The sequence below is a fragment of the Stegostoma tigrinum genome, chromosome 14, assembly GCF_030684315.1.
Source record: "Stegostoma tigrinum isolate sSteTig4 chromosome 14, sSteTig4.hap1, whole genome shotgun sequence".
In the NCBI taxonomy this organism is placed as follows: Eukaryota; Metazoa; Chordata; class Chondrichthyes; order Orectolobiformes; family Stegostomatidae; genus Stegostoma; species Stegostoma tigrinum.
In genome coordinates this window covers 24,422,427-24,438,245 of record NC_081367.1, presented here as the reverse complement: position 1 = coordinate 24,438,245, position 15,819 = coordinate 24,422,427, and the positions used below count along the sequence as shown (strand labels likewise).

Sequence of the window (15,819 nt, the reverse complement as noted above, 5' to 3'; positions counted from 1 at the left end):
ACCGGATTGTGGGCGATTGACAAATTTCTGGGAGATTAACAGCTCTTAGGAAGATTGGCAGCTTGTGGGGCGAATTTACAGTTCGCGTTTAACGGTTGGCTAGGTTTTTCACAGTTCCTAGTGGGTTGACAGGATTGCAGCAGTGTGAAACTATTCGAGTCTTTGATCACTGCATTAATCACATTGCCAGCTCCCTGGGTAAATGACAAGTCCAAGAGTGATTGACAGTTCCTGAATGATTCATGGCTCACAGGGTGAATGACAGCCCCTGGGTAACTGACAGTTCCTAGAGTGAGTGATGTTCCCAGCTTCTGGTGATTGACTGCTCCCTGGGTAGTTGGCAGCTCACAGAATGGTTGGCAGCTCACAATGTGATTGAAAGCATGTGGACTGATTGACAGTTCCTTGGGTGGTTGACAACTCTGTGAATTACTGACAGCTCTGGGTTTGATTGAAAACTCCAGGTGATTGACAAATCCTGGGTAACTGATAGGCCAAGGGCGATTTACAGCTGCCGAGTGATTGACAGTTCCAGGGATGATTGATGGCTGCCGAATGATTGACAGGTCCCAGATTGATTGACAGATACAAGTTGATTGACAGCTCCATAGCAATTTATAGCTCCCAGGTTGCTTGACAGTGACAGGTTGACTAACAGCTGCAGAGTGATTGACAGTTCCCCAGGTTGATATACAGTGACAGGTTCATTCACAGCTGCAGTGATTGAGAATTCTCGGATTGATTCACAGCTGCAGTGATTGACCAGTTCTCAGGTCGATTCACAGCTGCAGGTTGATTGACAGTTCCCAGGTTGATTGACAGCTGCAGATTGATTGACAGTTCCTAGGTTGATTGACAGAGCCTGACGCGTCACTGCTGCGGACGTCAGTCTCGTGTTCTCCCTGCGAGTACAGGGCCGAGCTCTCGCGATATCGGACTGTCGACTGACCTGCGCACTGAAGGTTTCGGCCGCCATAGAGCCGGGCTGGTATTTTCCAACAGATTTTTTTTGATATTAAAAATTGTTTCATGGTCGAAGGTCCTGCTGCCTCTCACTTGAAGGGGGTCAGATCAACCCGAATCACTGGCCGTGGATCCCGTCTAATCGAGAGGTTTAATTGTAGCTCGGTCTTTTATCGGAACTTCCACTCCCCCTTTTCTTTTTCTCTCCTCCCCTGTAAGTGAGTCCTATGTGAAAGAAATCATCCGCCAACATGTCAAACCTGGGCAAAGCTGGGACGAAGAAAGACACCAAGATGAGGATACGAGCGTTTCCCGTAAGTAATGACCCCGTAGCCGCAATTTAACAGAACAAATGAAAGGAAATGCGCCGCACGGGGACAGAGAGGCTGCGAATGCTTCAAATCGAGGGCCCGGGCTTCTACGGATGTCAACACAGGAGCAGGCCCCTTATCGTTTGATTAATATTCATGGTGCTCCGTGAAGGCCAAACAGAGAGGCTGTTTTAATCCTTGGCTGTTTGTTGTGATGACCTCCCCCATTCAGGAACACAAAGCGCTGTGTTATGTTGTCATTTTTTAATTCACTTCCTCCATCTTTCTCTCGCCATCAGCCCCCTCCCCAAAAAAATCTGTAGAATATTATTGGTTCTGACATATTGAAACACTAGGTAATAAGTTGTAAGGTGCGGCTTACGTTTTCTGAAATAGTTTCACAACTTCGGATATTTTTAGCTTTCTTTTGAAAGTGATGGAATGGTAGTGTGGAATGTTAAGTATTTACTGTGTTTTCAGTCAAGTTGAAACACTCTTTAGGTGGTCTGTGACATGGACTGGTTCACTACTGAATACTTAGATTTGTGGTCACAATAACTTGGGTTATGCTCTGAAAACTTAATTGGTAAGAGCTTTGTGACTGGACTGGTACACCAACGCCTGGTGGAATATTTGGTTCTCTATCTTTTGCAATATGCATAAGTTGAAAGGTGAGAAGAATGTCTCCTTCAGAATTGACCTTAGTGAGTTGAAAACCTTGAAAGAAATGCTCGAATCATTTCCAGCAGATTTGCTGTATATCATATGAAATACATATGTAGTAAGCTCAAATATATTTTTGCAACTACTGGTGAAAGTTTGAAACTGTTCAAACAGCACTTAACTGCTTGAAAATATTTTGCAAAGGATAACAGTATTAATAAATTTTTAAGCAGGGCAAACTAGATAGCAAGTGTTTTATCCCCTCCCCTCAAATGAATTTGAAATTGTGCGGTGATTGCCTTCTACCTGGAAGAATAACACATTCAACATGTGAAACAACTTCTGTATAAGCGGGACAAGGAGCACTTCCTATGTAGAAGTTACTGTTAAAGTTCATACACTGAGAGTTTCGTAGGCACAAGGTTACAGCATAACGTTTGTTCACAGTTTCAAGTTTACTAGCGGAACATGTTCAATTAAAATAATTTGTGCCAAGCGTTCGTCATACTGTTTTTTATGCAACTTCTGTAACATTTTGACACTGCTGATCTGTATATAATTCTGAAATTGGTATGTTACTTTATGGATGTTCTTTGTATGGTATATTTGCTGAAAGACATCAACTTTGTTAATTACTAAACAGAGTGGAATTAAACGGTACTAACCAATTTTGTACTTTCAAAAAATTCTCCTAAGCTAACTAAAGTTATTTTTTAAATGGTGTAAAGATCACTGACCGTAATTTGAAAAATTAAAAGGATAGAATTATGTGGTGTATTGCCAATGTAAATTACTTTAATTCTATTACTTCTGTCATGTGCTCAGGAGTAACTGTAGAGCAAAGCCAAGATTGCTGTTTAGCTGATATGTTTGTGAAAATGGACATTAGAGATATTGAACAGGGGCCTACTCACTAAGTTCTGTACTTCTACCAGCAGGTGCTTCCCATAGGAACCCTTTGCAGTGTAGTTCAAGATGTCCAAAAACTAATTCAGCTGTGTTTAATCAAAGCACAACTGAAAGATTGGATTGTAAAATGAAAAGCTGAAGTGCAAAAACTATATTTTTTTTTAGTTTTGGTTTGGCTTATGATATCTTCCATATATAAAAACAGAATACCTGCACCCACATTGTTCATTTTCTGGTCAGTTGAGGATCATTAGTTAGCATACTCATGGCTTCTCCCAGTGTTGTGGGGTAACAGTAGGTATTTACTGCTGCCTGCATTGCCCATTTCCTACAGCAGTGATTTGAGATCCTCTATGAATTGGTGATCATTACTTGCTCATTACCACTTTGAGTTCTGAGTTACCATCTGTTGTACTATCAGGATATCTTTTTAAAAACAAAAATTCAGTTTCAGTATCATAAATGTTTCAGAAGTAAATGAGATCATGCTGTATTGGTGTTTATATTGAAATGACTAAACAATGTTAGTTACTACAATTAATTATATAGTTATTGTTTTACTGATTCAGCTGCCTTCTCTAACTATACTACTATTGTACTGTATCATTTGCAAAATCACATTCATCGAATTTAATGCCAACTAGAAATAAAGGCCCCCTGCAGAAAATTTACATCTTCGTAATGGAACAGTTGTTGGTCAGTTTTAGAATCAGTTTGCACATGATTGTCATTTTAATGTAGAATATGCATTTTAATGGTGTGAAAAAAGACACTTTGAAATACATTGTTTGGCTACGTTGATCCATTTGTAAAAATAGCTTTAAAGTGAAATTCAGACAATTGTATTTGCAGCATTGCCAAGACCACTCAGTTAGTGCTAGAGGTTTTTGATTTAAATGGGGTGTAGCATGAATACTGAATTATTTACAACATGGTTAACCTGATTGGCAGTTACCTAAAATTACGAAGAGCATTTCAATTTTTTTCTATCAACACTGAACAGGATGATAGACACAATACGGGTGGGTAAAAAGGCTCATAATAGGGGAATGTAACATTGCTGAACAGAACTTGATGCATTCCGATCAGATTTCATTCTTGTAAGCATGATTAGAATATCTGAATAAATTCCTAGATATGTTTTAATCTATCAAGAGTAGAAAATTTGTATTTCCATGAATCTGAATTGTTAAATGGTGCATGCAGTGGTATCTTCAGTATTAAAGTATATAAAGGTAAACCAGTGGTTGGATTCCTGAAAAAAATCCAGTGTTACTGTGTAGGTCATGCTATTGGAGTAATACATTTGAATCAAGGAATGGCTAACTAATAGAACCAGTAGTTGGGAGAAGTACAAAACCTGTGGTGAAGGGACTTTGGACATGAAAATCTAACTCTCTTTATCACTCTGCAGACTCTCCCAAAACTCCTGAATTTCTATAGTACTTTGATTTTGTTTCACATCTCCAACATCTGCAGTTTTTTGTTTTGGTTGGCAGAAGTGGCTCACTTTCAGATTGAGAAAATAATGATGTATCACCATGCTAGTGTCTCAATTACTTGTTGACAATACTAAGGCAGGACAGTGGACGTTGTATGTATAAACTTCACCAAGGCATTTTGACAAGGTTCTGCATGGTAAACTGGTTAGCAAGGTTAGATCCCACGTAATCCAGGGAAAGCTAGACATTTGGATGCAAAATTGGCTTGAATGTAGAAAGAGAAGTTGGTGCTGGAGGGTTATTTTTAGGACTGGATCCCTGTGACCAGCAGTACGCCACAAGGATCAGTGCTTGGTCCACTGCTTTTTGTTAGTAAGTTTACAGATGACATCAAAATTAGTGTCAGTGAAGAAGGATATTTGAGTACAATGGGACATTGATCATATGTACTGAGGAGTGGCAGATGGAGTTAGTTTAGATAAATTTGAGGTGTTACACTTTAGTAAGGCAAATCAGAGCAGGACTTATACTGTTAATGGTAGGGTCCTGGAGAGTACTGCCAAACAAAGAGACCTTGGGGTGCAGGTTCACAGCTCCTTGAAGGTGGAGTCAAAAGGTAGACGGGGTAATGAAGAAGGCATTCAGTATGTTTGCCTTTATTCATCAATGCACTGAATGTAGGAGTTGGGCAGTCATGTTGTGGCTGTGCAGGACATTGGTTAGGCCACTTTTGGAATACTGCTCAACTCTGGTCTCCCTGCATGAGGAAAAATGATATTAAATTTGAAAAGGTTCAGAAAAGATTTCCAAGGATGTTGCCTGGATAAGTGGAGCAATTTCCCTGGAGTTTTGGAGGCTGATGGGTGACCTTTTATAGAAGTTTATAAAATCGTGAGGGACGCGGATAGGGTGAATAGCCAAGGTCTTTTTTCCCCCAGGGTAGGGGAGTCCAAAACTAGATGGTATCGGTTTAAGGTGAGATAGGAAAGATACAAAAACGATCCAAGGGGCAGCATTTTCAAGCAGAGGGTGTTGCATGTATGGAGTGAAGTGGTGGAGACCAGTACAATTGCAGCATTTAAAAGACAACTGACTGGATACATGATTAGGACGGATTTAGTGGCATATGTGCCAAATACTGGCAATGGAACGAGATTAATTTAGGATATCTGATCAGCATGGATGAGTTCGAAGAAAGTTCTGTTTCTGTGCTGTACAACTCTGACTTTATAATAACTTAGCTGAAGGGACTGATGCATTCAAACCAGAATTAGTGATGATATGAAGTTTGAATTGAGTACAAACAAATTGCAAAAGGATATAGAAATGTTAAGTGAGTGACCAAAAAGTCTGGCAGATGTATAATGTATGAAAATGAGATTATCCACTTTAGGAAGAATAGAAAAATAGAATATTATTCAACCGGAGAAAGACTGTCATTACTGAAGTACAGCGGGAGTTGGATGTCCTTGAATTGTACGTAAACTGCATAATGTTAGCATGCAATTATAGTAAATAATCAGGAAGGCAAATGAAATGTTTGTCTTTATTGCAAAGAGGTGGAGTATAAAAGTAGTGAGGTTTTGCTAGAAATCTACAAGGCATTGGTGAGAATGCACTGAAATACTGTGTACCATTTTGGTCTCCTTACCTGAGGAACAACATACTTGCATTGGAAGCTATTCAGAGAAAATTCACTAGACTGATTTGTAAGATGAATGGGCTGCCTTGGGAAATGTTGAGAAGGCTGGGCATATACTTGTTGGAGTTCAGAAGAATGAAAGTGATCTTTTATTGAGGTATTTATGCTTATGAGGGGGGTTTCTCCAGTAGATGCTGAGATACAATACAGTGTGGAGCTGGAGGAACACAGCAGGCCAAGACAGCATCAGAGGAGCAGGAAAGTTGACGTTTTGAGTCAGGACTCTTCTTCAGAACTGGGGAGGGGGAAGGGAGCTGGGAAATAAATAGAGAGAGGAGGGGTGGGGCTGGGGAAGGTAGGTGGGATGATAGGTGAATGCAGGTAGGGAGTGGTAGGCTTGGTCAGTGGGATGGGTGGGGCGGACACATTGGAGAGAAGATGGACAGGTTGTATCAGGTAAAAGAAGCAGGAATGAGTGGGATGGTTGGACATAGGATGAGGCCGGGTTGTGGGGAGATTTTAAAACTGGTGAATTCTGCTTAGGCCATCGGGCTGACGGTCTGTCTGCACATGCTGAGAAGATGCTTTTCCCTTGAGAAAATCAAGAACTAGGAGTTCAAAATGGGGGATATTCTGTTTGTCACCAATGGAAGTCACAAATTACATACCAGAAAGGAGGAGGGGAAGGCTTAACCAAAGGGCTGTTAAGGAACTACCTCATTATCAGTAGAGGAAAAAGTATTGGGAAAACTTGAGAGAATAATAGCTGACAAATCCCCAGTGTCTGATAGAAGGTTGAATCAAAGGTACATTGAAATGGCCCAATCTAGAGATAACAATAATGTGGAAGAGCTGCGGCAGGAGCAGTGTCATGTGGTCTTGGTAATTGCACAGGTGTGGAGTTGAATAACTTTATATCAACCCCTGTTCAGATGTGCTAAAACACACCTTTGGAGCAGGTGGGACTTGAACCCAGGCCTTCGAGCTCAGGAGGAGGAATAGAACCATTATGCCGTGAACATCCCTTAAATATATGGCTGGAAGCTGATCACCATTTCAGTTATGACATCAAGATTAGGAGAACCCTGGTTCTGCTGCAGTCCCCAGGGTTGGGAACCTAGTCTATTTAGCTGATAGAGGAAGCAAGGTAAAACTAGCTAAATAAAACGCATATTGCTAGATCAAGTTTTATAGGTCGAGACTTGAGCTGCTATTTTTGTTTTCCTTCAGAGATACCCAGCATTTATACATGTTTAATTATATAAAACGCCTTGGGCAGGGCAGGCAATTTTTTGATCGTAATTTCTGGCCATACTTGAATCAACAGCTAGCATTATAAACAGTTACATCAATAGTTTCAATTCAACTTCACTTGGTCAGTATTCAAACTATATTTGAGTCTCTTGACTGTAGTTCATTCTGCATTCCAACTTTTTTTCTAGCTCAATAGTCTTTCTTTTGTGTAGAATTTGTATTCATCAGCTGACTGTATATGATGCTGCAGTTAGCTACTCTGGCAGAAAGCCAAATTCAGAATTCTCTTTAGTTATTCAAGCTTATGTCTATCTAGTCCTAGAATATGATCACCAAATCTGTTTCGTTGAGCCACCCATGGATCAAGGTCATACAGATAATCCAAAATCAAGAAAGAAGGATCATTCTCTTCATCTTTACAGTCCTATAGCATTAGAGAATTCCAAACAATGTAAGAAATTCTTTTGAGACTTAGTCAGAAGTATGCGCATCATTTGACTCCACAAGTGCTGTTACATTTGTGATCTCTTTTAATAAAACTCCTAGAATAAAAGTGAACAGAGTGTGACATTGAGAGAGACAGAGACTGGTGGTGGACAACGTGTACAAGCCAGGCAATAAAGACAAGGTATCTACTTTAGGCTGTCTGATAAGAACAGCAATTTTCCTGCTTAGAGCAGAATTCTACAAACCATTTCAAATCTAAATGTTTAGGGAGTAAAGGCAATTGTTTGATACCAGCTAAGCACTAAAACTAATTTCATGGTAAAATTTTGTGGTCAGAAAAGAAATGGAATAATCAACAGGTGGTATTAAGTTTTATGATTAAATCCATTTTTGTGCCCTGCTTGATGCCACTGAGTTGTGCCTTCTCGGCATTTGATCAGAGTAAAATATATGGTTTCATCCATAAATTTAGCCACTTGGCCAGTTCAGGTTGAAGCTATCTTTGGATTTATAGTGCAAGTTTGGGGATGCTACAAAATGTTTTTTTAATTCATGTTTCCGTTTTAAAATAGACTTTCCTTGCCATGTATCCTTCATTGCTTGAGCAAAGATCTGTCGTAAATGCCATTCCCTGGAGGGTTGCTATGCACAAGTATAGTTTGGGTAGATTTGCCATTTTTTCCCTTCATTGCAGTGGAATGCAGAACAATGTGGCAGAGATTATTGATTTCTCAAAAGAAAAATCATGTTCTGGATGTGAGATGGCTCGCTGAGCTGGAAGGTTAGTTTTCAGACATTTCGTCACCATTCTAGGTAACATCATCAGTGAGCCTCTGATGAAGCGCTGGTGTTATGTCCCACTTTCTATTTATCTGTTTCCTTGGGTTGGTGATGTCATTTCCTGTGTTTGGTGATGTCATTTCCTGTTCTTTTTCTCAGGGGATGGTAGATTGGCACCAAATCAATATGTTTGATGGAGTTCGGTTGGAATGCCATGCTTCTAGGAATTCTTGTGCGTGACTCTGTTTGGCTTGTCCTAGGATGGATGTGTTGCCCCAATCAAAGTGGTGTCCTTCGTCATCTGTATGTAAGGATACTAGTGATAGTGGGTCATGTCATTTTGTGGCTAGTTGATGTTCATGTATCCTGGTGCCTAGCTTTCTGCCTGTTTGTCCAATGTAGTGTTTGTCACAATTCTTGCAAGGTATTTTGTAGATGACATTCATTTTGCTTGTTGTCTGTATAGGGTCTTTTAAGTTCATTAGCTGCTGTTTTAGTGTGTTGGTGGGTTTGTGGGCTACCCTGATGCCAAGAGGTCCGAGTAGTCTGGCAGTCATTTCGGAAATGCCTTTGATGTAGGGGAGAGTGGTTATGGTTTCTGAGCCTGTTTTGTCTGTTTGTTTGGGTTTGTTGCTGAGAAATCGGCGGACTGTGTTCATTGGGAACCATTCTTTGGAGGCTCACTGATGTTACCTAGAATGGTGACGAAATGTCCAAAAACTAACCTTCCAGCTCAGCGAGCAAATTCACATCCAGAACCTCAACCTGAGCTACAAATCTTCTCAAAACTCGCTAAATTCATGTTGTCTACCCATATTTTGCTGTTTGGTTGCATGGTATTTTGCAATACCAATACTGAATACTGTGCCAGAATCTGATTTTTCAATTGCTAACAAGTTAGCTTGTCACCTGTCATAGCTTGGATACACTTAAGGAAATTCTCTTTGTATTTTCTGCTATGTTTGTGCATCAATACAGATTACAGATACCTCTCTATTTATAACTTGGAGGAAAATCAATATTAACTTATGCCGTTTATCCTCAAAGGCAGGGATGTTCCCCAAATTTGCTATTAAGTTGAACATGTTCAATATTTGAATCTCTCAATCCTCTTGATTATTTACATGTTGTTTTAAGTGGATGCCTCTGATTTTTGAAGTCTGTAGCCTATTATGTCAATTGATTTTTGAAAAGTAGTCAGGCCATTGGAATTGTTGCACTGGAGTCAAAATTCACCAATAATGTCAAAGAATTTTTGACCCTTGTTGAGAGGGTGCTAACAGTAAAATTTTATGCAGTCTCATCAGCAATGCTAAATGCAGTCGAGGGGGATCCCCCCTCGTTTTCACACACCACCCCACCAACCTCCAGATACAACGCATCATTCTCCGACACTTCCGCCATGTACAATCCGACCCCACCATCCAAGACATTTTTCCATCCCCACCCTTGTCTGCTTTCCGGAGAGACCACTCTCTCCGTGACTCCCTTGTTCGCTCCACACTGCCCTCCAACCCCACCACACCCGGCACCTTCCCCTGCAACCGCAGGAAATACTACACTTGCCCCCACACCACCTCCCTCACCCCTATCCCAGGCCCCAAGATGACTTTCCACATTAAGCAGAGGTTCACCTGCACATCTGCCAATGTGATATACTGCATCCACTGTACCCGGTGTGGCTCCCTCTACATTGGGGAAACCAAGCGGAGGCTTGGGGACCGCTTTGCAGAACACCTCCGCTCGGTTCGCAATAAACAACTGCACCTCACAGTCTCAAACCATTTCCATCCCCCTCCCATTCTTTAGATGACATGTCCATCATGGGCCTCCTGCAGTGCCACAATGATGCCACCCGAAGGTTGCAGGAACAGCAACTCATATTCCGCTTGGCAACCCTGCAGCCCAATGGTATCAATGTGGACTTCACTAGCTTCAAAATCTCCCCTTCCCCCACTGCATTCCAAAACCAGCCCAGTTCGTCCCCTCCCCCCCACTGCACCACACAACCAGCCCAGCTCTTCCCCTCCACCCACTGCATCCCAAAACCAGTCCAACCTGTCTCTGCCTCCCTAACCTGTTCTTCCTCTCACCCATCCCTTCCTCCCACTCCAAGCCGCACCTCCATCTCCTACCTACTAACCTCATCCCACCTCCTTGACCTGTCCGTCTTCCTTGGACTGACCTATCCCCTCCCTACCTCCCCACCTATACTCTCCTCTCCACCTTCTTCTTTTCTCTCCATCTTCGGTCCGCCTCCCCCTCTCTCCCTATTTATTCCAGTTCCCTCACCCCATCCCCCTCTCTGATGAAGGGTCTAGGCCCGAAACGTCAGCTTTTGTGCTCCTGAGATGCTGCTGGGCCTGCTGTGTTCATCCAGCCTCACATTTCATTATGCTAAATGCCCAGCCTGTCTGCCTGTGATGCAAATTTCTAAGAATTATGTAACTGAACCCCTGGTCTCTCTGTTCTACAACAGTACCCAGGGCCCGAGCATCTACAGACTTGCCTTGCTTTTTAAACATTTGAAGTTTATTTTTCACTTTTCCTCTCCAGCGACATAATTACTTAATACAGAAGACATTGGGAAATAGGGGAAAATAAATTTTCTCTCTTTGTTTCTAGTTTTATGTTGTACATGGGAATGGGAAAAGGCCATTTGGCCCTTCGAGCTTGTTCTGCCATTTACTGAGGTCATGGCTGATTTGTGGTTGAACTCCACATACCTCTCTTTGGCCCATATCCCTTAATACTTTTGAACAAAAAATTATCTACTTCACATTTAAAACTAACATCTGATCTAAAATTCATGGAAGTGAGTTCCAAACTCTTGCAACCCTTTCTGTGGAAAAGTGCTTCCTAACGTCTCCCCTGAACAGTCTAGCCCTACGTTTTAGATTATGCTTAGTTCAAGAGTCCCCAGTCAATGGAAAAGGTTTAACTTAGTGTCTTGTCTTTTCCAGTTAATATTTTTGAAGTCTTTGATCAGATCATCCCTTGGTGTTCTAAATTCCAAAGAAAAGTGATCATTGGTATTTTGTCATCCTCTTTTGTAAAATTGAACTAAAACCTCAAATTAGCATATCCTTGATAGTAGGAGCTGCAGATGCTGGAGAATCTGAGATAACAAGGTGTGGAGCTGGGTGAACACAGCAAGCGAAGCAGCATCAGAGAAGCAGGAAAGCTGACGTTTCGGGCCTACACCCTCCTTCAGACCCTTTTTCTGAAGAAGGGTCTATGGCCGAAACATTAGCTTTCCTGCTCCTCTGACGCTGTTTGGCCTGCTCTGTTCATCTAGCTCCACACCTTGTTAACTGATTTCAAGGATATGAAATAGATATGGTATTGTCTGCATTGAAAAGTCACTGTTCCCTTGACTGTTCTATTAATATAACTTCTCTCATTAGCTTTGTGAAACCTTGAAAAAGATATTTTAGTTGATTTCAGTTTTTTAAACAAATACTAACATTGGGTTTCCATGTTTTGTTGTGTAAAGCTATTCATTTCATTCTAAGCTCTTTCTGTACTGTTTGACTCTGGTTGCTTAACTACAGAAGTGGAGCTTTTGCATTTAGGAGTATGTATCATTTTTGTATCTTACTAAATATAATTAATGCTTCACACTTCTGTCTGTAGATTTATCATTAGTTTAGTTCAGTTCACTTGATCAATTTATTTCTCATTCCTTTAGTTTGCTTACTTTAAATTAAAAACTTTAATTTCAAGAAGGTGGAATTGCAAACCAGCTGCATGTCAGATTATTAGTTAATTCGGGTTTGCTTTTCATTATTAAATCCAGTGTGAGCTGTTCTCAGTTCTAAATTTTGTTCTCAAATTGTCTGTATAAAATCTGAAAAGCAATTGTTATTACTACAAGAGATAATAGGAACTGCAGATGCTGCACAATCCGAGATAACAAGGTGCAGAGCTGGATGAACACAGCAGGCCAAGCAGCTGACGTTTCAGGTCTAGACCCTTCAGAAATTGGGGAGGGGAAGGGGTTCTGAAATCAATAGGGAGAGAGGGGAGGCAGATCAAAGAAGGATAGAGGAGAATATAAGTGGAGAGGAGACAGACAAATCAAAGAGGCAGGGATGGAGCCAGTAAAGGTGAGTGCAGGCGGAGAGGTAAGGAGGAGATAGGATGGATGGGTCAAGCGGCAGGGTGGGATTAGTAGGTAGAAAATGGGGGTGCGGCTTGAGGTGGGAGGAGAGGATAGGTGAGAGGAAGAACAGGTTAGGGAGGTGGGTACGAGCTGGGCTGGTGTTGGGATGCGTTAGGGGGAGGGGAAATTTTGAAGCTTGTAAAATCCACATTGATACCATTGAACTGCAATGTCCATCCTGGGCCTCCTGCAGTGCCACAACGATGCCACTCGAAGGTTGCAGGAACAGCAACTCATATTCCGCTTGGGAACCCTGCAGCCCAACGGTATCAATGTGGATTTCACAAGCTTCAAAATCTCCCCTCCCCTACCGCATCCCAACACCAGCCCAGCTCATCCCCGCCTCCCTAACCTGATCTTCCTCTCACCTCTCCGCCCCTCCCACCTCAAGCTGCACCCCCATTTCCTACTTACTAACTCCTCCCCACCCCCTTGACCCGTCCATCCTCCCTGGACTGACCTACCTGCCCACCTACACTCACCTTTACTGGCTCCATCCCTGCCACTTTGATATGTCTGTCTCCTCTCCACCTATCTTCTCTATTCATCTTCGATCTGCCTCCCCCTCTCTCCCTATTTATTTCAGAGTCCCCTTCCCCTCCCCCTTTTCTGATGAAGGGACTAGGCCCGAAATGTCAGCCTTCCTACTCCTATCATGCTGCTTGGCCTGCTGTCTTCATTCAGCTCTACACCTTGTTATCTCTGTCATTACTTCTAGAATTGTTGTTTGTCTCATGAAAATAAAACAACACGCAGCAAAGTAATGAGATTACGATCAGGCTTTGTAAGTTTCATTAAAGCAGTTGGATTGTGAGCACCGAAGGTAACTTCTTTCCAAGCCCAACATCCTTTGTTTTGTAACTTCTGTATGCTACCTTCCCAAATGAATCAGTTTTTATTGCTACTAATGGCTCACTAGAAGCCAAACAATCAAGTTGCCATTGTTCCAGGGGACCATAGGGCTGCTGTGTTATTAGAGATGACTGGTGGTGAGTTTAATCAGAGGGTCACCACACCTCGTGAGTTGTGAGGTTGAGAATGCAGGACCTGCATAGTAATCTCAACTAGTACAAGAATTGAACCCACACTTCTGGCATCACTGCATCACAAACTAGCTGTGTAGCCAACTATTAACCAACCTATCATTTTATCACACTTATTTTGTTCACTTTAGTAGGTGTTAAAACTCCATTGTTACACTCAAGAAAATCTTGGAATTTTCTCTAAGTTTATTTGAAATGTGGTAGCTAAGTGCTTAAGAAAAAGAAGGAAAAGCAATTGTTCCAACCTTGCCGTGGGGTGGGTGGGTGATTGGTAGAGGGTTAAAATGAAGGGGAGCTGAGACCCCTTCTCAGCTGGTCAAAGATTACTTGTCTAGGCAGCTATCACCATCCAGCTTGACAACCTATATTTATGCATGTTACATGTGTAACGAAATAATTTTCAGTTTTGTGCTGCATTATGCACTGTCCTATGGTTGAATCCAGATATGTGATATACGAGTTGGGATTGCCCAACTAATTTCATTTGTTAATCTTGGAAGCAAACTTTCATGACTTCTACCTGACTCATAAGAGTTTAAGTTAGACTGGCCGTGGACAAGGCAAGTTAGCAAGAGTGGGTGCTTTAATTCATGCCTTTTTGTTAGAAGTTTAGCAAAAGTTTGTATCAAAATCTTTTGGCAATATAATGGAGCATGTCCGTAAACAAACATTGTGTTGGAATATCAACTTGTGAACTCCATCATTTTTATAAAGCATCTACGAGTTCCATCAAACCACCAAAGCTAGACTTCACCAAACCACTTTGCAGTTTCTATTTTAAAGTCTAAGTTAAGAGGTGGAGGCATGGTGAGGCTTTTTGTTGTCTATGTTTTTATGATTGACATGTGAACATTGTGAAATATTACGATTATCATACAATTCAAATGCTGTGAAATTGAAATATGAGCATTCAGCAATGTCGTCTTTTTAAACTATTAGTGTTAATGCCTGGTAGAGGCTAAACTGATACCCGAAGAGCTGTAACTTGATTTTTGTGAACAGAATAGTAATATATCACAGTTATCAATTTCTATCAGTTAAGGACAACTAGATCAAATCTTTAGAAGTGGTTTCATCAATGTTGATCTGCCAATGCTGTACACGATGCCATGTTAGTAGCCATTTACACGTGCTTCCTCTTGGTCTGAAAAGTATTTTGTAATGACTCTTAGCATTATCTCAAATTTCTCTACAATCAGATTCCTCAAAGTTAAAGATATGAGGGCATCATAATTCCAGAATGGAGATTTTTTTGAATATGTAAGCATTTTTCATTAGGTTTTTATTTACTTCCCAGCAGTTTGACAAATGCTGTATAATTTGTATCCTTTTGTTTACAAATGTATAAATTAAGAGGAGGAATAGGCTTGTCAGACCCTTCAGCCGCTCAATCAGTTCAATAAGATTAACTGATCTGATTAATCCACATGCCTGCCTACCCCAATAACCTTTCAGTCTTCTTATCAAGAATATCTCTGTCTTAAAAATACTCTGACTCCCTTCCTGTAAAGGTGGTGAAAGCAGTTCCTAAGACTCCTAAACCTCTAAGCAGTGAAAAAAAACTTCTCATTTATCTTGAATGGGGACCCCCTTGCAGTGTTCGTTAGTTCACCAAACCAGTTGTACTGTGGTGTACAGACGTCTTGTTACCCTTCTAGGCAACATCAACAGTGCAACCTCTAGTCCAAGCATTGGTGTTCTGCGTCCTTCTGGATTTATATGATCTTTTGGTATGATCATCTTGTCGCTTCCAGTTCTGTTGTTTTTTAGCAGTGGTCTGTATGCAGGGTCTGTTTCTTTGTGTTTGTTAATGGAGTCCTGTGTTGAGAACTATGGGACAAAGTGACCATACTGGGGCAAGCAAACACCAGACATACAAGGGAATTTCTGGATGCCTGGTTCTCAACAATGGACTCTATTAACAAACCCATAGAAATAGACCCCATATACAGACCTTTGCTAATACAACAGAACCAGAAGCGACAAGACTGTCACACCAGAGGATCTCTCACATCTGGAAGAAACAGAATATCAACGCTTTGATTAGAGGTCACACTGATGTTACCTAGAAGGGTAATGAAATAGCTGCACACCACAGAACAACTTGTTCAGTGGGCTAACAAAGAACAGCATCCACAACCTGAGCTACAACCTTGTGCCAAAGGTGACCCATTATATTAAGACAATGACCCCTAGTTCT

At 41.3% G+C, this 15,819-nt stretch overlaps 1 protein-coding gene across 1 annotated transcript in view; it reads left to right on the top strand.

Moving 5' to 3' along the window:
* The first annotated feature begins 944 nt into the window (after nucleotides 1-944).
* cul3b (cullin 3b) overlaps nucleotides 945-15,819 on the top strand; it is a 72,131-nt gene continuing 57,256 nt past the window's right edge. The window contains exon 1 of the mRNA XM_048542227.2: nucleotides 945-1,277. Within this exon, the coding sequence (XP_048398184.1) occupies nucleotides 1,215-1,277 (63 nt within the window). The 5' untranslated portion in view covers nucleotides 945-1,214. The remainder of the gene's footprint in view (nucleotides 1,278-15,819) is intronic.